Raw genomic sequence first — 22219 nt, 5'->3', positions numbered from 1 at the left:
AGAAGCAACAGGCAGGCAGCAATAAGATGATTGCGAGGAAAGAAAGAGTCAAAAGATTTGGCGGTGTGGGCTTCCGATGACAGGTCCGGCAATATCGCTACCGGGGCCTTGTGTGAGAAGTCCGAGCAGGAGGAGGAGGATGATCGGGAAGATGGTGAGGTGGTGGGGGGGGGCCACCGGGTACAAGAGGGGGGAACAAGAAGAGGCAAAAATGCCGGTCTGGCTTGCTGGGACGTACCTATATCTGGTTGAGGATGGACACGTAAATGAGGAGGAGCTCCTTTTTTTTTTTGAGGAATGGATGGCGAGGATTGCGTGGTCAGGACGGCTACTGAGGGGACCTTGGGGAACAGCGGTCTGATGTTTTTTTGCGTTGCGTTGAGCTTGGGGTTGCAGGGTTGGGACGGGCAATGCAGACTAAGGCACTCGGCCCATTCCTGGCCAACCACCATCGCCGCCCCTCAACCAGGGGTAAACCAGCAGCTGTCGACGGGCCCCGCGACAACGGAGAGGGCCTCAACGAGGGCAGAGAAGAGAAGAGAGTGTCGGGACGGCTCAACACGCCCTCAGGCCAGCACCACACACGCGCTCAGCAGCCTCAGCAGCCTCGATTGCCCCTGCCCGCACTCCGAGACGCAATTAACCACACACACACACACACACACACACACGGCTCCCCAGTTTACACCGCTCGGAGGTTGTGGCTTAGCGCGGCGCCCAACAACGCAATAGTCGAGCAGGGACCTCAACACCGCCAAAAGAATACACTGCAGCTCCCAAAACTTCGGGAACATTCGCAGCTCTCCTCCTCGCAACCTTCTCCTCTTCCATCCAAGCCCTCTGCTCTGCCCCCCAGCCCCGGCATTGCATCCATAAGGTCAGTCTCCCTCTTGCTCCTGCTCCTGCTCCTGCCTCGTCGACGTCCATCCCACCTGCCGCCCATCTCGCGTGCCAGCCCACCCAGCTCCACCCACTTTTTTCCGCTGCCGCTTTTCGCAGCCCTCACGTCAGCCAGCACCAACAACCCTACGTCCAGCACAACCACGCTGTGCGAGATTCTGAGCCAAGCTGACGCCTTTGCGCACATAGACCCTTCTCTGCCAAATTCCCAGTTCCCGACCGTCAATTGACGCACAGCTGGCCACGATGCCCTCCGCAGCGCCCGTCAACGGCACTACGCCCCAGCAAGCCGCTACCTCGTCCAGCGATGGCCTCACCCCCAACGACAACATCCGTCGTTTCGCTGCCCCCAGCCGGCCATTGAGCCCGCCCGCGGCCCACACGCTCTTCCACCCCAAGACACGCTGCTTCGTCTAGTAAGCGGCACCACAACTCCCAACAGAAAGCAAGCAAGCTCTAACACGGTGCGAATAGTGGACTACAGCCCCGTGCCGTGCAGGGCATGCTCGACTTCGACTTCATCTGCAAGCGCAAGCAGCCCTCCGTTGCCGGCATCATCTACACATTCGGCGGTCAATTCGTTAGCAAAATGTGCGTGCCAAGCAACGCGCCTCCCCCGTGCATGCGCATGGCTAACAGTGTTTGGCAGGTACTGGGGAACCAGCGAGACGCTGCTGCCCGTCTACCAGACGGTAGAGAAGGCCATTGGCAAGCACAGCGATGTCGACACGGTTGTCAACTTTGCCTCGTCGCGCTCCGTCTTCCAGTCCACCATGGAGTTGATGGAGTTCCCGCAGATCAAGTCCATTGCCATTATCGCTGAGGGAGTGCCCGAGCGAGTAAGTTTACTTTGAACAAAACAAAGTGTTTGAGTTGTAATGCTGACCATCACCAGCGCGCCAGGGAAATTCTGCATGTTGCCCAGAAGAAGGGCATCACCATCATCGGCCCCGCCACCGTGGGAGGCATCAAGCCTGGCTCGTTCAAGATCGGCAACACTGGTGGCATGATGGACAACATCGTGGCCTCCAAGCTCTACCGCCCCGGCTCCGTCTCCTACGTCTCCAAGTCGGGTGGCATGTCCAACGAGCTGAACAACATCATCGCAAACACCACAGACGGTGTGCTCGAGGGTGTTGCCATTGGTGGTGACAGATACCCGGGTACCACCTTCATCGACCACGTCCTCCGCTACCAGTCCGACCCCAACTGCAAGGTCATTGTGCTGCTCGGTGAGGTCGGTGGTGTTGAGGAATACCGTGTCATTGAGGCAGTCAAGTCTGGCGAGGTCACCAAGCCAATTGTTGCCTGGGCTATTGGTACCGTCGCTGGCCTGCTCAAGACCGAGGTCCAGTTCGGTCACGCTGGTTCCTTCGCCAACTCTCAGCTCGAGACTGCGGCGACCAAGAACAAGTCTATGAGAGATGCTGGCTTCCACGTGCCCGAGACATTCGAGGAGCTGCCTGGCACCCTTGCTGAGGTCTACCAGACGCTGCTCAAGGACGGCACCATCAAGCCCAAGCCTGAGCCAGTGGTTCCCAAGATTCCCATTGACTACTCGTGGGCACAGGAGCTGGGTCTTATCCGAAAGCCTGCTGCCTTCATCTCCACCATCTCCGACGACCGTGGCCAAGAGCTGCTGTACGCTGGTATGCCAATCTCTGACGTCTTCAGGGAGGAGATTGGCATCGGTGGTGTCATGTCTCTTCTTTGGTTCCGCCGCCGCCTGCCCACCTACGCCAGTCGCTTCCTCGAAATGGTGCTCATGTTGACTGCCGATCACGGCCCCGCTGTGTCTGGTGCTATGAACACCATCATCACCACCCGTGCTGGCAAGGATCTCATCAGTGCCCTGGTCTCTGGTCTCTTGACCATTGGCTCGCGTTTCGGTGGTGCGCTCGATGGCGCCGCTGAGGAGTTCAGCAAGGCCTTTGACAAGGGTCTCAGCCCTCGTGACTTTGTTGACAGCATGAGGAAAGAGAATAAGCTGAGTAAGTGATGCAATTTTTTAGATCCAAAATTATACGGGTATTAACGCAGGGCAGTCCCCGGTATCGGCCACAGGATCAAATCCCGCAACAACCCCGATCTTCGTGTCGAGCTCGTCAAGGAGTACGTCAAGAAGAACTTCCCCAGCACCAAGCTGCTCGACTATGCCCTTGCCGTCGAGTCGGTGACAACGTCCAAGAAGGACAACCTCATCCTCAACGTCGACGGCTGCATTGCTGTCTGCTTTGTGGACCTGGTCCGTAACGGCGGTGCTTTCACCAACGAGGAGGCCGAGGACTACCTGAAGATGGGTGTGCTCAACGGTCTCTTTGTTCTTGGCCGAAGTATCGGTCTGATTGCCCATTTCCTTGACCAGAAGAGGCTGCGCACTGGTCTCTACAGGCATCCTTGGGACGACATTACGTACCTCCTGCCTTCGCTGGCTGGTGGTGCGCCAGGTAACGAGGGTCGTGTCGAGGTCAGCTTGTAGAGCGAGTCTGAGGAAAAGGGAGGGGGCAAGATGATATCCGGTTCTTGGTCGCTTGATAGCACGACCTGAACAGACGTTTTGAGCGCGGTACCAAGTTCTCACACAGACTTATGGGGCCATTGTAGCAATATCCGTTTGCTGTGGGCGGAAGTATAGTATTTAATGTCACGAACAAGTACACATGATGATGTCCTGAGGCCAAGTTGGTGAACAACGAGCGTGACTGTCTTGCAGCAGGGCAATGCACAACAGCATGCATGAGCGCGCACAACTGCAACCATGCAGGTACAGGACCTTGTTCGTATCCCATTTCCCCTGCAGGTTTCATTTTCTCTGTATATCTGGGCGCATGACGTCTTCTGTTGGCCAGTATTGGTACTTGAGCTGGGCTTGGGGGCGGTGGGATATCCTCTGGGCGGCTAACCATGCATACACCCCGCTCCCAGCCTCCTCCTCTTGTGTCAACCCCAACTGTGCCGCAACTGACGTGACTGACAGGCCGGCCTTCGATTCCGAGAATTTGGTGGTGTTGAACACGACAGACGTCGGATGCGGTGCGACTACAATGGAATGCAATTCCTTTGTTGGGCACTGCTCAAGATACCGTGCAGGCCAAGCAATTTCTTGAGCAAGACGACAGAAGCAGCTGCGATGCCGTGACGGTCAAAGTGGGCTGCAGCTACCCCGCCGCACCCAGGGCGCAGTATGCAGCTGCTAGAGAGCTCGGGGCTGATCCCACGCTATTCACTCCTTGGCCTCCTATGCGCCGGCTTTCGTATTGGGGGCCTCTTTGTGCGGCGCGGGCATGATAAGCCCGCTAGCATGCCTCGATGCCCTGGAGGTGCTGCATGCAAGCTTGTCGTTGCGGGAAGAATAAGTAGAGGCGCTCTCCTCTCTCCAGCTGCCTCACATAGTGTGCCTTGGTGTTGAGCTACCACTACTACTACTACTGCTGCTACCACAAAACACTACCGACCTACCATCATGTTCGCGCTCGCTGCTGTCACAGCTCTGGCTTCGGCCTGGCTTGTCGGTGCTCAAGAGCAGGACAACAATGCGTATCACCCACACGCTTCCTTCGTCTTCATGCGCACCGGAGAGCGGACGCCCATCATTCGTCCTGGCCCTTCCGTCCTCAGCGCTTTGGGAGCAAACCAAATGTACACGCTGGGACAGAACTTCCGAACAAGATACATCACCGGCCAATCGCCCAGCAGCCTCGGCCAAGAGCACATTGCGGGAATGTCGCCAAACGTTTTGAACAATGAGCAAATTCTGGTCAAAACACTGGATACGGAGTATCTGGTGGCATCTGCACAAGCCTTCATGCAGGGACTGTATCCCCCGCGTGCTCTCGGAAATGGAACAGGCGATGCGTCTGGCCTCCTTGCCGATGGGAGGGCGATTGACTATCCGCTCAATGGCTATCAGTATGCAAGCGTCAAGACCTCGAGCCAGCTCGACCCGGATTCAATCTACATAGCAGGAGCGCAGAATTGCCCCGTGGCGCAAAAGGAAGCGATGATGTATTTCACGACTGATGAGTTTTTGGAGACGAAAGCTGCGAATAAAGATTTTTACAAGAATCTGAGTGTGGACTGGTTCGAGGGCAATCTGAAGAGTGACCAGCTGTAAGTTTATCCTTGGTTTTTACTCGGAATGAGACAGAGCAGTAATTGACTATGGTAATAGCGACTATATATCTGCCTATGAAATTGCAGATTATCTTGCCTACCAATACGCCCATAATTCGACTATTTACCGCAGGCTCGCAAATGACTCCACATACGACGGTGTCTACGACAAGATCCGCCACCTCGCGGACCAAGAAGCATGGTACCTCTACGGCAACACGTCGTCGTCGTCAACCGACAACGACAACCGGGCCATAGCTGGCAAAACGCTTGCAGCCGCCATCCTCGATCAATTTCAAAAGCTCGTCACGGATAAAACGAGCGGCGGCGACACGACAGACTTCTCCTACCCGCTCACATTCTACGTAGGCGAGCAAGAGCCCATGATGTCGCTCATGTCACTCATGAAAGCCGACTCCCACGACCACGACTTCCGCTCCATGCCGCCCTTTGGCTCAGCCATGGTCTTTGAACTCTTCAGCACAGGCGACAACGTTGATTTCCCCACGAACAAAGATGACCTCTGGGTACGCTTTTACTTCCACAACGGCACAGAGTACGAGAACAACCAGATGATGGCCTTCCCTATCTTCGGCAACGGCCCGTCTAGGACGGACATGCCGTGGAAGGAGTTCAAGGACATGTTTGCCAAGATCAGCGTCAGCACGCTGACGGAGTGGTGCGGCACGTGTGCGAGCCCAAGCCTGTTCTGCTGGGGCGTCGACAATCCGAATGTGTCCTTCGTTCTGCCGGGCCAGCACCACAAATCGAAACTCTCGCCCACTGTAGCGGGCATCATTGGCGCTATCGTCACCCTCGCCGTCGCGGGATTTCTCTTCGCTCTCGCCATGCTCCTTGCCGGCGTGCGTTTCCACCGCAACCCGCGCTCCAAGCAGGCTGATCTCGGCGGGTTCAAGGGCTCGGCCAAGTTGGCTTCGGATCCGGACTTGAGTCTTGCGCAGAACGCGGCTGCGCCGGCGGGGATTAGCTTTGTGAATGGCGGTGGTGCCGGCGGTGATAAGAAGGGGCATGAGAGAGTGGGCAGCTGGGAGTTGAGGCAGAAGGAGTTGGGGCCTCAGCCATCTGGGGATTTTGCGGATCAGAGTCGGCGCGGCAGTTTTGATGCTATTGATGCTGTTGCGGGTCAGCCTGTGCAACCGCATGAGCGCGTCTAAGCGTGGTATTGCATCGCAGTGGCTCGAGGATGCTTGTTTGTGTTTGTACGCGGGCGCTTGCGGACTTTTTATGCTCACTCTCTCGCGACATGAAATCATGGTGGACTTTCTTTATACTTGAGGTAATATGGGATGGGATGGGAAGGTTATGGGCCGCGCCTTCACTTCGTACGATCTTGATACCCGGCCTTTTGGGCCTTTTTCTTTTCTCCTTTCTGTCATGTTTTAGGACCACTATGTCACACTCGCTACGAATATCGAGGACGTTATACATTGAACAAGTGCTGTGTGTGTGAGAGGTTATGGCATTAGTGATATGTAACTGATATCCCTTTCCTTCATATCCTTCAAGCAATTCATTCTTGTCCGTGAGTTTTACTATCCACCGTGCTCCGCATCTCTCTATCACTCACTCACCCATCCCCTCTCATCTTTCCTCCCTCCAATTCCATATGTACACTTCGCAACGACCCGTCGCTCCATCAACCAAACGCAATACAAAAAGGACGCGTGGTCTAAGGGTCAAGACACCCACTCCCTACGACCCACCGCAGACACGGTTTCGTGGCTATGCTCACGCTAGCTCCGGAGCGCAGGGACGCCTGTGCTGTCAAACCTGGCTGCGTTGTGAATTAGTATTAGAGAGGGAGACATTAGCAAGATATTCTACATCTAGAAAGAAACTGAACCAGATTCAACGGAAGACCTACCTACTGTGGAAGAGGGTATCAAACAATATTGCATCAAGCTTAAGAATGTCATACAGAGGTAGGCAAGTAGTATATTAAACCATGTACCATAGCGCGACTAAACTATAACCATTCATTGATCAATCGTACGACATCAAGTCGTGAACATTGCCTTACTCTCTCCTCTCGGTGATGGTCTTCTCCTGTGGGTCAACAACAACACTGTGATGCCTTGATGCATCCTTGTGCTCAATCGCCGCTCCCTCAACAACATGGTTGGCGCCGCCAAACATGGCATCCATCTCTTCTAGCGATACCTTCTTGGTCTCTGGTACGAAGAACCAAACAAAAGCAGCGAGGAGGAAGTTGATGCCAGCGAACATGTAGAAGGCATAGAAACCTTCCTTCGCCAGGAAGAGGGGGAAGAACTGCTGGACGATGGAGTTGGCAACGTTCTGCGTCTGCGAGGACATGCCGACGGCCTGCGCTCGAACGTTCATAGAGAAAATCTCCGCGGTAAAGATCCACACGGTTGCGCCCCAGGAGGGTTTATCTAGATGTTGTTAGCCTGAGAAAGGATATATAGGGGGGTTGTGGGCTTACAAAAGAAGGCGAACAGAAACATGATGAAGACAATGGAGATTCCAACTGGATGCGTCTTGGCTCCACCGGGTGAAGGCGTCTGTGTCTCGACGGTGGCGGCAATGAGCATGCAGATACCCATGCCAATACCTCCGGCGATGAACAAGAACTTGCGGCCAAAGCGATCGACTGTCCAAGTAGCATTGAGTGTGAAGAGGATACTGAAAGTGGCGTTGAGAGCGTTGATAAGAGCGATGGTGTTGGGGTCTTTGAAGACCTTCTTGTAAATGAGGGAGCTGTATGAGTTGAGCGTTCCTTGTCCGGTAATCTGCTGGCCAGCGTTGATGATCATGGCAATATACATCCTCTTCCTGACAGACTTGTCCTTCCAGAGCGCAGAGTAACCGCTCGAGATGGCCTCGGCCTCGAACTCGATAGCTTCGCGGATGGTTGTGAGTTCTTCCTCGACCTCTTCCTCGGTATCGCGAACACGGAGCAGGGCTGCGCGGGCCGCTTCATAGTTGCGTCCTTTCTGAACATACCATCTAGGAGACTCCGGGATGAAGAAGACTTGGGACAGAATGATAAGCGGCATGAGGATCTGGAATATGACAACCATCTTCCAGTCCCACTCTCCGAGCTTCTTGGGGTGCTTCAGGGTGCCATACGAGACCCAGTATGCAATGAAGGACCCGACCGAGTAGAACATCTGCCAGAACGACATGATTTTTCCTCGGATCTCAGGTGGAGCCAACTCGCCAATGTAGATAGGACCAGCAGCTACATAACGATTAGTACTTGGCCATGCGCTACAGGAAGATGCCACTTACTCAAAGCAAGACCCTGACCTATTCCAATGACGACGCGGCCAGCAATGAAGACACCAATATTTCCACGAGGGGCGAACGTCTGCATGAAGGTTGCGATGATGACCAATATCGCGCCAGTGGCCATACCGACTCGTCGTCCGGCATAATCAGCGAGGGGTCCGCCCATGAAGAAGCCGGCTACGACAGCACCAACTGTGTAAGCAGTGTTGATTGCTCCGATGATGTTGGCGTCGGGGTGGTTGAAATAGGCTTTCCAGTGATCCGAATTCTGGAGGGCGTTGAACACGGAGGCATCATAACCGTAGAGGACCATGCATGATGCGGCAACGAGGGAGATGTACCTTGGATATGTTAGTATCGTTCCACTCAGGGCAAACGTAGAGTAAGCCTACCAGTTGTACACTCTCTTTCCGGTCGGTGCCACCATGTTGACGATGGTGCTTCGAAGCTCCTCTCAATGGATAATGGAGATGGGTGAAGAGTCGACAAAGAACTTCGACTTGAATTGAACTCCGCAGAGGACACAGCGAGAGTATCGTAGGTGAGCAAGATCGAAACAGCGGAGAAACAATGCCAGTATAAATACAGCCGTTGGACCCGCACGGCCAGCACGCTATCATGCGATTCATGCTTGTCATCCCCATGGGCTCGGGACGCCAGGACCAAGTCCCAGGATTCTGGCCTCGTGCATCCACGCCTCATCAACAATATTCACCACGAATCATCTTGCCAATGCCGCCGCAAAAGCTTGCTTTAGCCCCAATGCATCCAAGCCTGGGCTTCCCTTCCTCTGCCCACACTCCTCCGCACTGAATCTGGGGCCCCAGACTACGCCGCTTGTGATGAAGCCACTCCACATTATGGATGGAATGGCGCTGCTCTGATTTTCCACGAATGAGGGGGATACGAGCTATGAGCTGAGGAAGCGGTCTGTTTGGGCTCGGGCGGTGCCGAAGTCGTCTTTAGTCTGCGCAGCTAGCGGTGCGGAGCCAGGATTGGCGGAGATATTCACCACATGGGGTAGTAGTACTCCCTCCCCACGGCGGTAGCACAATAAGCTTTGACAAGAAGGAGATGCGGCGAAGCAAAGCTTTTGGCTGCTGACTGGGTTCTCTTGATTTCATGTCCTCGACGACTGGGCGATCGGACGACAGGCACGCTCATGTGAAGTATCTTGTTGCTGCATTACTGCATCATGACACATGTTCGCGATAAGGCTCGGTGCTTATGAATCATGCTGGAGGAGGGTTATCGCTTGTTGGCCGCCAGCTGGTGGAGTCCAGGTGGGCTTCTTTGTTCTCAACAATCGAGTCGGCGCGAAAGTGCCAGCGATTGAAGGGTGGGTGCGAACCATGCATTGTCACGACTAGAGACTCAGGTATAGCACCTTCGACACGATCTACCATCAAGTCCGCCGACACGGAAATGAGCAAATCTCCACGATGATTGCGGGTTAATCACGGAGCCGTCTACTGTATCACGGTTCTATTGCGGAGTATTTCATCACGGGGTGTATCACGGGGTCAACCCTGAGCCACCTATCACGTGGGCATCAGCCACCCCGTGGCGCATCCCACTTTTCCCGGCTCAGCGTCGAGACCCCTCTGCCGCTCTCACCGCCCGCAAACCACCACTCCTCACGCCTGCAAATAATAAACTTTTGCCACTTCTTCGACGCCGCAAAACAAATCCCCCTATCTTCAAGATGGTTTCAGGACAAGGAGGTAAGCCGTCTATCTATACACATACCCCGTGGGCGATAGCCAGGATGCGCTGCTAGATCGATGCAGCGCGGAGAAGAAATGTGCGGAAGGCTGACACGGAAGAAACGCAGCTGGTACCAACCCCATCCACAACAAGAAGCCCAAGAAGAAGGCCCAGGAACTCGATGAGGATGATATCGCCCACAAGGCCAAGCTAGCAGCTGGTACGTCCCATCGCCCATGACCGTTCTTGATACCCCGCTACACCTCCACCCTTTGGAAGAGAGAAGTGGAGCAGTGGAGTTGTAAAGCTCGCTCAGAGTTCCCTGCAAATCCCACCTGCTGCCTACGACGACTCTCAACATCAGGCTACTACTTATAAGGAATCGAGACTGACTTTGCTGCTGCAGACAAGAAGGCCCGCGAGGATCTGGCGAAGAGCGTCGGCAAGGGCAAGGGCCCTCTCAACACCGGCTCACAAGGCATCAAGAAGTCTGGCAAGAAATAAGCGGTCTTGCGGGGCTGTGGGCTGCGGACGACAGACCAGGAGGCACGACGATATTTACATAAGATACCAAGGGCTTGGAGTCATGATCTGGAAGGGCGTTCATATAACTCACGAATGAATGCATGCATACATGGGAATGGTAGACGATCGAGTCAGTGTCTTAGAAGCTCACTTTACAGCCATCTACCCAACGCGTTCCTGGCCAGCGTCATCCCAACTCTTGATCAAGAAGCGGATCGTGATCCATACCTCATAGCCAAAGCTTTCCCAGCACTACCCCCTTTATTCAACCCAAACAGCACCTCCGCATTCCCCCAAGCAACCCTTTCCCACTCTTCCTTTGTCAAAAACCCACTCTCTCTCAGATCCTCCATCAATCGCCTCCCCCTCTCCTCTAGCGGGTAGTTACTCGCATACAACACCCTATCCACCGGAATCTGCTCCAGCAACGTCCTCATGGTACTCAGATCCTGTGCATCCGCCGTGGTAAGATAGAGATTGTGCTGCCAGACGTCGAGGAAAGATCTTTTCGGTTTGTCGGCAGAGGGGATGAGGGAGAGGAGGGTTTCGATGCGGCGCAGAAGTGAGGGGAGAGTGCCCGGGTGGCAGAGGATTAGACGGAGGATGGGGTACCGGTCGAACGTTGAGGAGAGGTAGAGGTGTAGGATTGGAAGGGAAGGGTCAGCGTGCGCGGTGTGGATGTGTGTTACCAAAGGGCCGAGGGCGGTGTCGGGGAGGCTACGCTGGTAGTTTGGGAGCTGTAGTATCGATCAGCCTCCCCCCTTTTCTTCTTCTTGTTTCTTCCCGTGAGTGGACTCACCTCAGAACCGGCAGGCCACATCTCTCTCAAAGCGATGGGAACTCGATACTTTTCTGCTGTATCCCACAGTTCCTCAAAGCTGCCCTCAACCAAACTCCCCTCGCCCTCACTTCCACTTCTCAACCCGATTACACCGCCAACAAACCGATACTTGACGATACATCTTTGCAGCTCTCTTGCCGCCTCTTTCCCTTCACCCGCACCACTCGGTAGCAAGGCAAGAGCCGAAAACTTCTCCGCATTCAGACGAATAGCCGCGTACAGTGCATCGTTGAACTTGGCGCACGTCTGTGCAGTAGCTGGAATCGAGATGTGAGAGACGATTTGCTTCGCGTGGCCAAGTGAGCGCATGTCCTTGACGCGAGCCGGACCGAAAGTCCTCAGTTTCGTGAGCGTCGACGAGGGTATGAGGTGGAGCGCGGGTGCGGCTAGGTCATTTGGGAGCGCTGTTCCCACTGTCAGGGACGGCGAGAGGTAGGATTCGACGGTTGCGATGAGGTTGGAGGAGTTGGTGGTAGTCATGTGCGGGCTTGATGATGTGCAGGGTGTTTGCGGATAGGTGATAATTTATTGAGAAGAGAGCGCGGAGAAGACGATAGATTCGCAAACAAGAATCTCGCGACAAGGTTGAGGTATGTACGGTGCTGGCAGTGACGATGGGTGACAATTGTCGGAATGGAAAGCATGATGGATGGCACGATGATTTAGAGTCTTAGGTGATAGACATCAATGATTTATTAGATTGAGGTGTGAGTGAGATAATATGAGCGATGTTTTCGGTATCCTCCTTCGTACTTTCTTTGGAACCTGCAAGATTTCCAATACTCCCCACGTCTTCTTGACTTGCTCGGCTTCACAGCTTTTCATCATCCTACGCTCGCCACTGAATGAGGCGATAACTGGGCAATGTTTCCACTCGCTGCGTTCAAGGCCACGATAGAGATGGTGATAAAGAGGTTCTTGAGCTCCTCGTCCGGCCGTCTCTTCATGCGAGGTAGAGCCGTTGACGGCTCAAGAGCTCGTGACTGGCTAACGTATATCTCTTCCAAAGTTTGGATGAGACAGAGGCGTTGTGTCGTTGCGTCGTTGCGTCGTCATGGTGGTGGTGGTATCATGTTCGTTATTCGTTATGTGGATGGGGTGTAGACAGGAGATGTCATGGCGTTAACATCTCGATGCATCCAACCGCTTAGGATGTCCGTCGACCCTTCCTGCTACCGAGGGTAAATGCTCTTCTCTTGATGGAATCCATTTTGCTTTGGCTGGTAGGCGACGTTGGGCTCGGAATTGACTCGCTTCCGGACCGGGCATTTGAAGAGGTCTCAGATGAGTGGGATCCAGACCGCTTGCGATTCTCCTCAGCGAGTATGTCTTCTAACGAGACATTGAGGTGTGGATGAGTGATGGGAACCTCTTCGAGGTTTTCGACAAATCGAGAGCTCATTGTATGGATAGTGGATGGTGGGCCAGGAAAGGACTAGTGTGGAGGGGAGGGGAGAGTGTGGATAGTTGGAGGCGAGTGAAGGGTGAAGATCTATATAGACCTAGTGGAGTCTTAAGAGCGTGGATGTATGATATGATCTACGAAGAGAGGATAAGATCTCCGCGTCGATGCGATTTTATCGTCGAAGGGTACCGTGCAACGTTCCAGGCTTGAGATATTGTGGCGGTGTTGTGAGAATAGCCGTTAAGAGGGCCGATGTAGGGCAGAATAGCGAATGCGGGGAGGTCTCAGCGGAAAGCAGTGGACGCTTGGAGTAATGGGCGGAATTTTATGCAAAAGAGCACTTTGACACTGCAGGGGCGGGCGCAGACTTTTTAAATCGGCCACATCCTCATTACATTTTTGGACGAGCATGTGGACGACGCCCATGTCGCGGCAAAGAGGCTTGACGCAGTTTCTTTCAGGGTCCAACGCGCGCCGATCCCACAGTCTGGAAGCCTAACAGGCGGAGCTAAGGCAGGGATGACGTATAGTGGAGACAGCCTGCACAGTCTGGAAGGACTTGGGATGGCAGTTTTGGTCCGCGGCTGCTGACATCCGCCGTCATTCTCGTCTGCCTGGGTGTGCGGACGCAACCGCCCACGAGTTCCGTAGACTGACACACGACTTCCGTTGCGCCCTCTCTCAAAATAGCATCGCCCAGAACAATGGACGGTCCATATGCATTGCCGACGCCCGAGGACTCTCGCACCAAGCCCGGACACCGTAAAGAGGGTTGCGCATGCCCCCCGCCTCTCCTTCTCCTTCGATTTCCAAGCACACTTCTCCGTAACGAAGACCGCGAATAGGCAAGCCGTGGATAGACTCAACGAGCAACGCGCAACGGCTTTTGCCACAGTCTAGCGAACGTCTGGCGAGGAATCAATACACCCAGAGCACATGTGCATAGATCGGCGTGATCATCAGGCGTCGCGTGCGCGACAACACCACACCACCCACATTGCCCTAGCATGTTTGAACTAGATTTGATATTGAAACTGTGTCTGCACCACGGCAGTTCCTTATTACACATGCACTTCTGGTGGGTTGCCTGTTGGCCTCTGCCGCTGCTGCGCATGAGGCTATGACGTAGGACGAGAAGCATCCGTTCCTCTCACAACTGCTCTCCATGTCTTGGAACACGGCTTGGTGATAACACGACTCGGCTGCACTTGCTAGCAAGCCATCGTGACCCTAAATAGGCTGAAAACACCGAGGGAAGGTGGGCCGTCAAATTCAAACTGAAGCCGAACGACATCATAGCGCACCCGCTCCAACGAACCGGGGCCCGTGAGCCCGTCCCGTTCAACTTCAACTTGGGCATACCGTCATGCCAATGTGTAGACGGGCCGAATAATGGGTCTCTTTTGTGGGAGTATCGGAAGCTAGCCGAGCACGTTACAGAGCGTCTGGGTTGAGTCTTGTCGTGAAATGAATGGAACCGTCGTGGTGGTGCATGTAATTGCGTCGTTGTCAACGTTGTTCGTGTGACTGAACTCGTCACTAGCGTCCGCGACCGCGCCCTCGCCCCCGTCCTCTACCACCACCACCTCGGCCGTGACCACCTCCGCGACCTCTATAGCCGCCTCTGCCCCCGCCTCGATCATGGCGTTGCTGTACTGCTCTGGGCCCGTTTTGCATTAGCTGTGCGCGCTCGTTGTCCGACGCGTGAAACACATTCGGGATTTGTAACAAGTCGCAGAAGGTTTGCGTGTGCACATTGCTGTACTCTTGCGGTTGCTCATCGCTATGGATGCTCACGCCAGGGTCATAGACTGGCGCAGTAATCGCAAAGTCCTCTGGTATTGTCATATTTCCACCTTTGACAATGTTTTCTTCCACCCACTCCATCTCTTTCTCTACGAGGGGCCTATAGAACGCGTCGCCTTCGTCGGCAGGCACTTGCGCATGAGGGTTACCGACTTCCAGGTCCCTAGCAAAGACACGAGTTATGGCGAGCCATTCCTTGTCGTACTGCAACTGCAAAGGTCGCTGAATCTCAGCTGGTGTATGCGGAGTAATCTCTAGCAGCTGGAGGAAGTGCCGTTTTGGCAAGCATTTATCGAGTGCGAGAAAATTGGTCGTTTTATTCGTAATGTCTGTAGGGAAGGGCAGAGTGGGTACCCTTTCGGTTCTCGGACGGGCAAAGGATTCCGGCAACAACTCTCGGATATCTTGAGGAACCTCTGAGCTGCCATTCGGACTATTTTTGGGTTGGGCAGCTTCACTAGACTTGGGGGCGGGAGCAGTGACCTGCGCTATTTCCTCATCGTCCATATCAAGATCGATCTCGGCGTCATTCTTGGGTGCTGACACGGGTGCCTCATCCACAGCCTCCAAATCGATCTCACTATCATTTACGACAGCTAGGGGAGGGGCATTTTGGCTGGTCTCTGTCCTGGTATCGGTCTGTGCATCCGTATGTTCCCATACAGCTGAGAACTTGGTATGCATATGAGCACTGAACCAATGTGGAGGCCGCAGCCGCTCTAGAACAGTTGTTGCGGCTGTGCTTCCCAATGTGCCATCCTTTGCTTCCTGTTCGAAGTCAGGCTTGAACCTGAAGAGCTGCCGGTGGTTGCCCTTCCATTCCATGCTGCGCGGCCAGTCATGGCTCAATCCAATGTCAACTTGTGTTCGAATCTGTAGCAGCTTGCGCACGTCGAGCTCTCGGACGTGGTATATGCTCCTCACATCATCGCTGTTGTATGGCAGTCGTTCGAAATGGGGTTTCTTGTAGTTGTAGCCTTTCCAGATGCCGGATAGACCGGAAATTCGGAGAGGACCTAATCGAATTACATTTGCAGCGCCCATATAGTAGATCCTCGGTGCAGCCCAGCCTCCGTAATACAGCTCCCACATGTAACTGCTCGCTTCGTGGTTGCCTCCAATGAAGACGGTCAAGTATGGGGCGACTCGAGCGCCCGCGTAGTACTCGTGGAAGTCGTGCATGGCGTAGTATTTGCTGGGCATAGAAACGGCCTTGAGGTCGGCTGCATTGCGAACGGCCTGAGATATTAGACACAAGCGGAGAGAAGCAAGACACGAACATACCTGAAAGTCACCTCCAATTATCAAAAGATCCACATCCGGCCATCCCTTGAGCTCACAAGCCTTTGCAACTGAGGCGTAGATCTCGTGAAGTACTCCGTGGCCACAGCCTTCGACTGCTATGCGCAGCCCTTGCTGTTCAAGCAAAGTCGGCGACGCCATGCTTCGTCGTTGTCAAAGAGCTATTTGTTAGTGACGCAGTATTAGCAGTAAGACCAAGACAATGCTTTTGACCAATTGTCCATGCAGTACATGAGCGCAAGAGGTCGCGACACGGAATCAACGTAGTCCACTGTAGAAAGAGCTTGATAGTCCCAGGCACTGCCAGGGAGCACGACGAGAGCCTGCAGGTCTAGCGCCGGAGGTCGGGGTTTGCATATCGATAAGAAGCGAGAAGGGAGCTCCTCGAGTTCTTCACGATTGCCAGCAGTAAATCCAACCTAACGATGGCTCTCACTGATCAAATCGAACGCAGGGCCAGGTTCCTCCAAGAAGCAGCTCACTCTCTCGCCGTCACATCGCCCGCAGCTTCTGCCTTTCTAGGGTCCACGCGCATCAACCTTATTGACGATGCCCATCAAGTAATCTCGAGCAAAGAGTATGATGCTCTACGAAGGGAAGTTTGCCATGCCTGCGGAAGCTTGTTGATCCCTGGATGGTCCTGCACGGTTTCAATTCGTGCTCAACTCAAGGGCAAGGCCAAAAAACCCAAAGACGGCAGCACGACGTCGATGAAATCAGACAAAAGCACCGTCTATGACTGCTTTAGATGCCACCGAGAGACAACCGAAACACTTCAACCGAAGCCCTCCAGGCCCCTGAGGAAGGGGAAGAGCCATACAGCACCAGATTCAAAACCAGCGTTGGACACTCAGAAGTCAACAAGAGAGGATGACGCCAAGGTAGTCAAGTCAATCAATGCGAGCAGCAAACAGAGACAAAAGGCTCGCAAAGGTGGTCTACAGGCCATGCTCGAAAAGAACAAGACGCAAACCTCGAGCCAAGGAGGATTCGATCTCATGGACTTTGCGATGTGACAGCCACACATGCATAGGGCTGAATGGTCCAGGGTCCGCTTACCCTGCAGGGAAGGCGCCAGAAGCTTGTCGACCCCACCATCCTTAGAACGCCGACGCGGGGCTCGAAATTTTTGAGACCTTCGTCATTCCGAATATAAAGCCAACCAAAAAAGACAGCCACTTCTTCGAACCACCCTACACACATTTTAAAAAAGTTTTCAACATGGCACAACAGCAGAGTCTTGCGAAGGACCTCTTCGAGGACATGGGCCGCAAAGTCGCAGAGGCGAGTGCTCAGGAGGACGGCGAGGACGGGACCAAGGTGGTTGACGTGATCGAGAGCTTGTGCATGAACTGTCACGAAGATGTACGTACTTGCGTGTTGAGACGACGTGCATAACTAATCAGGACCAAGGGCACCACACGACTTCTTCTCACCAAGATTCCCTTCTTCCGCGAAATTGTGCTCATGTCCTTCGAGTGCCCGCACTGCCACTTCAAAAACGCCGAGATACAGTCTGCCGGCGAGATACAGCAACGCGGCGTCAAGTTCACACTCAGAGTCGACACGTCGGACGATCTGAGCCGCCAGATTATCAAGGGCGACACTGCGATATTCCGGGTCGAGGATCTTGATCTAGAGATTCCGCCTGGTCGAGGACAGTTGACGAACGTTGAGGGTATTCTTGCAATGGTCGCACAAGATCTAGAGCAGAAGCAAGAGGAGAGGAAACAAGTCGTGCCGGAGGTGTACGAGAAGGTCCAGGGAGTCATCGAGACATTAAAGCAGATGGTGAGCGGGCAGAAGCTGCCATTCAAGATTACCGTCGATGATCCCGCCGGCAACTCCTCAATCGAGCCACCAAGCGTGCTCCACGCAGGAAAGTACTCTCGAAACGAGTACCCACGAACTGCCGCCCAGAACGAAGCGCTTGGTCTGGGTGATACCAGCGGCGAAGCACCAGCCACGGAAATTCGCCCGGAATACCAAGCCTCGCATATGTATCCCGAGATGCCTGATGCCTCTGTGCCCATGGTCAACAACGTAGACGAGGACGATATTGTCGAGAACCAAGTGTACTCGTTCCCCGCGACTTGTCCAGGATGCACCAAGTCCTGCACAACAAACATGAAGATGGTCAACATTCCTCACTTCAAGCAAGTTGTGCTGATGAGTACTGTTTGTGACCACTGTGGATACCGCAGTAACGAGGTCAAAACCGGAGGCGAAGTCCCCGAAAAGGGCCGCCGAATCACCGTCTCGATCGATTCCAAAGAAGACCTCTCACGCGATATCCTCAAAGCCGAATCCTGTGCGCTGTCTTGTCCTGAACTGAATCTTAGCGTAGAGCCTGGTACGCTTGGTGGCCGATTCACCACCGTCGAAGGGCTCCTGACACAGGTTCGCGATGACCTGAAGTCTTCCGTGTTCGATACTGGTGATGCAGGAGACTCTGTAGATTCAGCTTCCAGAGAGAAGTGGACAGTCTTCTTCGCCCAGCTTGATTCGGCTATTAGTGGTTCAGTCAAGTTCACCATCGTCCTCGATGACCCTCTTGCGAGCAGCTACGTTCAGAGCTTCACTGCACCAGAACCAGACCCTCAACTCAAGGTAGAGGATTACCAACGAACAGAGGCGGAAGAGGAGGAGCTGGGACTGAAAGACATGAAGACGGAGGGATACGAGGAGGAGCATGCGGCAGAGCAGGCAGCAGAGCAGGCGGCGACGAACGGCGCATAGATCTGACCGTAGAAACCTGATGGGCATTGAGAGTTCCTTATTCTTGCATTTGGGCCGGGGCCTCTTTAGATACCAGGGCTTCGCCAGCCATAATAGAGCATCTTCTTCACTACCAATTTTTCCATGCTTCCCTTTGGTTGTAGAAATTGCCCAAATCGTTTACCTCTTCATCCCGCCAGGAGGTGCATATGCATCATGATCCTCCTCGTCTGCACGTCTGGTGCCTTGTCAACTTGCCCTACACCGCAAGCCGCTGGAATTCATCAGGAAGCTTTCAACCCTCAATTGACTTCTGTTCAAATATCGGAACCCCTCTTGGTCAAACATCGTCTTCACCCAGCCAAGGGGTTGGCATGTATCGTAACCTTTTTAATCTCAATCCTCTCCTGTGGTCTTGACTTTTTATCCACCGCGACCTTCTCGATGTCATCTAGCACCTCGAACCCCTCCAAGACCTTGCCAAAGACGGTATTCTTCCCGTCCAAATGCGGCGCGGCGGCAAATGTGATGAAGAACTGACTTCCATTCGTATTGGGGCCTTTGTTTGCCATACTGACTATTCCTCTAGCATTGTGCCTGAGGGCTGGGCGTATCTCGTCCTCGAAGAGTTGGTTGGGCGTGTCGTAGATTGAGGGCGAGGCCTTGGACTTTGGATCCGAAGCAGGACTGCCGCCCTGCACCATGAAGTTGGGGATCATTCGGTGGAAAGGGCTGCCATTGTAGAAACTAGAGGCGCAGAGGGCGAGGAAGTTTTCGGCGGTCTTCGGGACGGTTTCGCAGAAGATTTCGAGCTTGATGTCACCACGGGTGGTGTGCAGCTGGCATCATGTTAGCCAAGGCTCAGTCAGAGCGCGAGCCAGTGAGTGGGCGAAGGGGGGCCGAGAGGATATGCAGTCAGATGTGAAGCTTATGAGACGCCCAGTAGACGTGCCCGCCCGCAGTCGGGGCATTGGAGAGCTCGGGGATGCGATACGGACACAGTACCATGGACCCGGGGAGCGCGTAGTTTGAGCGCAGCTGGAGGATAGGGATCTACTTACCGTGACAGACATGGTGTTGATGCAGGTCGGCGTGCATGTCGAGTGTCGTCGAGGTCGTGGGTTCCATGGGACCAGACTCAGCTTCATCAGCCGCCCCCACAATCATAAGCTAGGCCCTTGAATCGTACTGGAGTGCAACCCCCATGGTCGCTTGCTTTGTGCTATGACGGCCCGTCCGCGCCCTTTGCACTGCTCGACTGGCGCTGCGTTCGTTGTCATCGTCATTGTTACAGGCGCTCCTCCATAGCCCATGCTCAAAGCTTGCTACCTTGACAGTCGTTCGACGCTCATCATAAGGCGCCAGCTAAGCTCCCGCCTAGGCTTCGATAGCCCTACCAGCGGACCTGGACCCAAACCAACATCGCCAGTCTCTCCACGCATTCACTATACGGACAACGCTGCAGCACACAGCGCTTGCTCGCCCACCCGACCGCAGTCGACCGCCGCTGTGCGACGACGACGACCGGCTCGCCGCCGCATACCCCCGCCGGTTCCAGCATCTCTTACACCTGCATCTCCAACCCCACACCCATCCCGCACCCAGAAGGCTGTCCAGCTCTCAGCACAGCACAGCACCGCACAGCTGCCGGGCGCACCACACCGGAAGACTCCAGGCGCACGCGAACGAGAAGACCATACTCCAAGGCCCAAAGTCGACGCCCATGCAGCGCCTGCTGCCGTCCCAGGCCTGTGCCGACGAGCTCGTCATCGTGAGATACCATGTCGGCCTTTGTGCGCGTCTCTGGACCGCCAAACAGTAACTTCCTGGTGGGCTATCCAGGCATCTCAGCAACACTGGTATGTGTCTCTCGTTCGCTCTCGTGTCATTGAATGTCTTGCGACCCGTGGGTCTAATTGGAGCTGTGCTTCACTACCACCACCTCTTGGCGCATTGCTATATGGCGTAGGCTGACACCCAACAATAGCCTCGACTAGAAGGCAGAGTCGAGATACGGCCACTCGTGGGTGTGTCCGCCCCCGTAAATGTCTCGCTCGTTACCATCGCATTGCATCGGCGTGAAACCATACATCCCTCTGCCGACTCGGTCACGAAGAAGCACTTGGCAGCCCCGCGCAAGGAAATCACCGACATTGTCGGTAAGGAGATGCTTTTATACCGCTGTCATGCTGGAAGAGAATACGAGAGCATACTATCCATGGACCTGCCCTTTGTCATATTCATACCATATGGGCGAGGGGGCGAGGAGGTAGCGCGGAGAGTCCCGCCCGCAAGCTTACAGCTACCGAGTCGAACGGCTGAGACATTCTACGAACTGGTTGTGACTTTGCAACAAGGACCACAAGAGCAGAAGAAATACCCATTTCCCGTGCCCATACAACGATACGATACCCTCTCCACCTTTGGCATGTACAACCGACCGGAGAGCGCGGAACGAGTGACGGATCATTTGGTCACCTTGGGTATCAGTCTGCCACGGTGGAGTTATGGTCCGCTGGATCCCGTTTCCGTGTACATCAAACTGAGCCCGAACCCGGATTGGCTGAGCAAGGCAAAGAAGGTCACAATACAGAAGATTACGGTTGGCATAGATGAGGAGATCATCTTCAATCACGAGGGCGACGAACCAACACGGAAGGTCAAAACATTGGCCAGAACGACGCAGGCCGTTGGAGTCAAGATGCCAGAAGCTGGCTATTTCACAAACCTAGGACTGGTGTTTCCAGCAAAGGATGTACGAGATTCGGACGGCGTAATACCAAGAGGGAAGAAAGAGTTCCCAATGTACGCTGTCAATGGCTTTACCACGACGGGCACGCTGTACAAAATTGAGTATTATCTCACAGTCAAGGTAGGCTAGAAAGCTCCTCTATGGCACTCGGATTAGTCACTGACAAGTTTATAGGCACAGATGTCGTCAGCGCGAGACATTCTCCTCCGACAACCCATTGTGGTATGTCCATTTGACCACGCCGGTTGTAAAGAAGAGATGGAAGCCATTGAGCAAGCCGCCAAGGACGCCGCACACGTTTCGCCTGATAACCCAATGCTACCAGCCAGCACTATCGTCCGCGCGAACGACCCAGACGGCCTGAGGTCGCTGGGCATTGCGATTGTTGGAGGCGTGAGGAAACCCTTGATCGAGTGAAGATGTTCTTTTTGAGGACTTTGTACTTTGACTTGATCTATTGATGTTTTGACATCTGTTTTCGACGCCTCTCTTTAAGGGCAAGGAGGATTTACAGCATAGGACAACATGCATATATATAGCATAGCCAGTGTTGCAAGCGGTCGGGAAGCAGCAACAGCAAGGCACCACGAGGAGGTGGTGGAAAGATGTCCATGTGCACCACAACGTCTGCACGACGTCTTAGGTGCCGATGGTATACGACCCATCACCACACACGACCAGTTTCGTAAGGATCGCATCCACGACTAAGCTTGCACATCGATCAATTTACAGCGGCAGAGCCAGGAGTTCAGCAGCAGGAAGGTTACCATTTACGGAGTTTTGGCTTGGACATGGAAGGAAAGGGCAATGCAAAGCCGACCTCGGGAAAATATGGGCGGGGCTGGCCAATCTGCATCCTATGGCGTTTCGGTGA

At 54.2% G+C, this 22219-nt stretch overlaps 11 protein-coding genes across 11 annotated transcripts; 7 read left to right on the top strand and 4 right to left on the bottom strand.

Moving 5' to 3' along the window:
* Nucleotides 1-303: 303 nt before the first annotated feature.
* K460DRAFT_371190 (uncharacterized protein) lies at nt 304-1185 on the top strand. Its single transcript, XM_040934300.1, has one exon. It carries the CDS (start codon nt 411-413, stop codon nt 1128-1130), a length of 720 nt encoding a protein of 239 aa, XP_040783743.1. The 5' UTR covers nt 304-410; the 3' UTR covers nt 1131-1185.
* Nucleotides 707-3506, top strand: K460DRAFT_371189 (ATP-citrate synthase (ATP-citrate (pro-S-)-lyase)). The gene is made up of 6 exons (XM_040934299.1): nt 707-877; nt 1090-1316; nt 1375-1491; nt 1550-1739; nt 1796-2891; nt 2946-3506. The coding sequence occupies exons 2-6, from the start codon at nt 1147-1149 to the stop codon at nt 3377-3379; spliced, it is 2007 nt and encodes a 668-aa protein (XP_040783742.1). The 5' UTR covers nt 707-877; nt 1090-1146; the 3' UTR covers nt 3380-3506.
* Nucleotides 3507-4363: 857 nt separating this feature from the next.
* K460DRAFT_295806 (phosphoglycerate mutase-like protein) lies at nt 4364-6188 on the top strand (the record flags this gene model as incomplete). The annotated part of the gene is made up of 2 exons (XM_040929587.1): nt 4364-5010; nt 5072-6188. 2 exons carry the CDS (start codon nt 4364-4366, stop codon nt 6186-6188), a joined length of 1764 nt encoding a protein of 587 aa, XP_040783741.1.
* A 727-nt stretch (nt 6189-6915) lies between these two features.
* Nucleotides 6916-9166, bottom strand: K460DRAFT_322136 (MFS sugar transporter-like protein). The gene is made up of 4 exons (XM_040930506.1): nt 8682-9166; nt 8290-8630; nt 7481-8239; nt 6916-7430 (listed from the first exon to the last, which is right to left on the bottom strand). Exons 1-4 carry the CDS (start codon nt 8714-8716, stop codon nt 7051-7053), a joined length of 1515 nt encoding a protein of 504 aa, XP_040783740.1. The 5' UTR covers nt 8717-9166; the 3' UTR covers nt 6916-7050.
* A 769-nt stretch (nt 9167-9935) lies between these two features.
* Nucleotides 9936-10711, top strand: K460DRAFT_371186 (uncharacterized protein). Its single transcript, XM_040934298.1, has 3 exons — nt 9936-10013; nt 10124-10216; nt 10403-10711. The coding sequence occupies exons 1-3, from the start codon at nt 9995-9997 to the stop codon at nt 10498-10500; spliced, it is 210 nt and encodes a 69-aa protein (XP_040783739.1). The 5' UTR covers nt 9936-9994; the 3' UTR covers nt 10501-10711.
* A 13-nt stretch (nt 10712-10724) lies between these two features.
* K460DRAFT_410565 (uncharacterized protein) lies at nt 10725-11842 on the bottom strand (the record flags this gene model as incomplete). Its single annotated transcript, XM_040937389.1, has 2 exons — nt 10725-11258; nt 11321-11842. The coding sequence occupies 2 exons, from the start codon at nt 11840-11842 to the stop codon at nt 10725-10727; spliced, it is 1056 nt and encodes a 351-aa protein (XP_040783738.1).
* A 2265-nt stretch (nt 11843-14107) lies between these two features.
* K460DRAFT_200178 (lariat debranching enzyme) lies at nt 14108-16158 on the bottom strand. Its single transcript, XM_040927184.1, has 2 exons — nt 15858-16158; nt 14108-15812 (listed from the first exon to the last, which is right to left on the bottom strand). Exons 1-2 carry the CDS (start codon nt 16014-16016, stop codon nt 14307-14309), a joined length of 1665 nt encoding a protein of 554 aa, XP_040783737.1. The 5' UTR covers nt 16017-16158; the 3' UTR covers nt 14108-14306.
* Nucleotides 16159-16295: 137 nt separating this feature from the next.
* Nucleotides 16296-17295, top strand: K460DRAFT_371179 (uncharacterized protein). The gene has a single exon (XM_040934297.1). The coding sequence runs from the start codon at nt 16301-16303 to the stop codon at nt 16889-16891; it is 591 nt and encodes a 196-aa protein (XP_040783736.1). The 5' UTR covers nt 16296-16300; the 3' UTR covers nt 16892-17295.
* Nucleotides 17296-17310: 15 nt separating this feature from the next.
* Nucleotides 17311-19090, top strand: K460DRAFT_371177 (zf-ZPR1-domain-containing protein). The gene has a single exon (XM_040934296.1). The coding sequence runs from the start codon at nt 17343-17345 to the stop codon at nt 18612-18614; it is 1272 nt and encodes a 423-aa protein (XP_040783735.1). The 5' UTR covers nt 17311-17342; the 3' UTR covers nt 18615-19090.
* On the bottom strand, nt 18947-19666 carry K460DRAFT_410561 (peptidyl-prolyl cis-trans isomeras-like protein-like 3; the record flags this gene model as incomplete). Its single annotated transcript, XM_040937388.1, has 2 exons — nt 18947-19432; nt 19655-19666. The coding sequence occupies 2 exons, from the start codon at nt 19664-19666 to the stop codon at nt 18947-18949; spliced, it is 498 nt and encodes a 165-aa protein (XP_040783734.1).
* Nucleotides 19667-20374: 708 nt separating this feature from the next.
* Nucleotides 20375-21762, top strand: K460DRAFT_295888 (arrestin domain conatining protein; the record flags this gene model as incomplete). The annotated part of the gene is made up of 3 exons (XM_040929594.1): nt 20375-20452; nt 20581-21465; nt 21520-21762. The coding sequence occupies 3 exons, from the start codon at nt 20375-20377 to the stop codon at nt 21760-21762; spliced, it is 1206 nt and encodes a 401-aa protein (XP_040783733.1).
* Between the last annotated feature and the right edge of the window lie 457 nt (nt 21763-22219).

The sequence above is a fragment of the Cucurbitaria berberidis genome (genome assembly GCF_010015615.1).
Source record: "Cucurbitaria berberidis CBS 394.84 unplaced genomic scaffold K460scaffold_6, whole genome shotgun sequence".
NCBI classification, from domain to species: Eukaryota; Fungi; Ascomycota; class Dothideomycetes; order Pleosporales; family Cucurbitariaceae; genus Cucurbitaria; species Cucurbitaria berberidis.
The sequence above is the reverse complement of the archived record's forward strand: the minus strand, read 5'-3'. Positions and strand labels throughout refer to the sequence as shown.

Coding starts and splice junctions, on each gene's coding strand:
- K460DRAFT_200178 (XM_040927184.1), bottom strand. CDS start 16,016: ATGGCGTCGCCGACTTTGCTTGAACAGCAAGGGCTGCGCATAGCAGTC. Junction 15,813..15,857: donor TAATTGGAGGTGACTTTCAG/GTATGTTCGTGT, acceptor CTAATATCTCAG/GCCGTTCGCAATGCAGCCGA.
- K460DRAFT_371189 (XM_040934299.1), top strand. CDS start 1,147: ATGCCCTCCGCAGCGCCCGTCAACGGCACTACGCCCCAGCAAGCCGCT. Junction 1,740..1,795: donor CTGAGGGAGTGCCCGAGCGA/GTAAGTTTACTT, acceptor GACCATCACCAG/CGCGCCAGGGAAATTCTGCA. Junction 2,892..2,945: donor GAGGAAAGAGAATAAGCTGA/GTAAGTGATGCA, acceptor AACGCAGGGCAG/TCCCCGGTATCGGCCACAGG.
- K460DRAFT_371179 (XM_040934297.1), top strand. CDS start 16,301: ATGGCTCTCACTGATCAAATCGAACGCAGGGCCAGGTTCCTCCAAGAA.
- K460DRAFT_371186 (XM_040934298.1), top strand. Junction 10,217..10,402: donor CAAGGCCAAGCTAGCAGCTG/GTACGTCCCATC, acceptor TTGCTGCTGCAG/ACAAGAAGGCCCGCGAGGAT.
- K460DRAFT_371190 (XM_040934300.1), top strand. CDS start 411: ATGCAGACTAAGGCACTCGGCCCATTCCTGGCCAACCACCATCGCCGC.
- K460DRAFT_322136 (XM_040930506.1), bottom strand. CDS start 8,716: ATGGTGGCACCGACCGGAAAGAGAGTGTACAACTG. Junction 8,631..8,681: donor GGAAAGAGAGTGTACAACTG/GTAGGCTTACTC, acceptor AACATATCCAAG/GTACATCTCCCTCGTTGCCG. Junction 7,431..7,480: donor GTTTCTGTTCGCCTTCTTTT/GTAAGCCCACAA, acceptor AACAACATCTAG/ATAAACCCTCCTGGGGCGCA.
- K460DRAFT_371177 (XM_040934296.1), top strand. CDS start 17,343: ATGTCCTTCGAGTGCCCGCACTGCCACTTCAAAAACGCCGAGATACAG.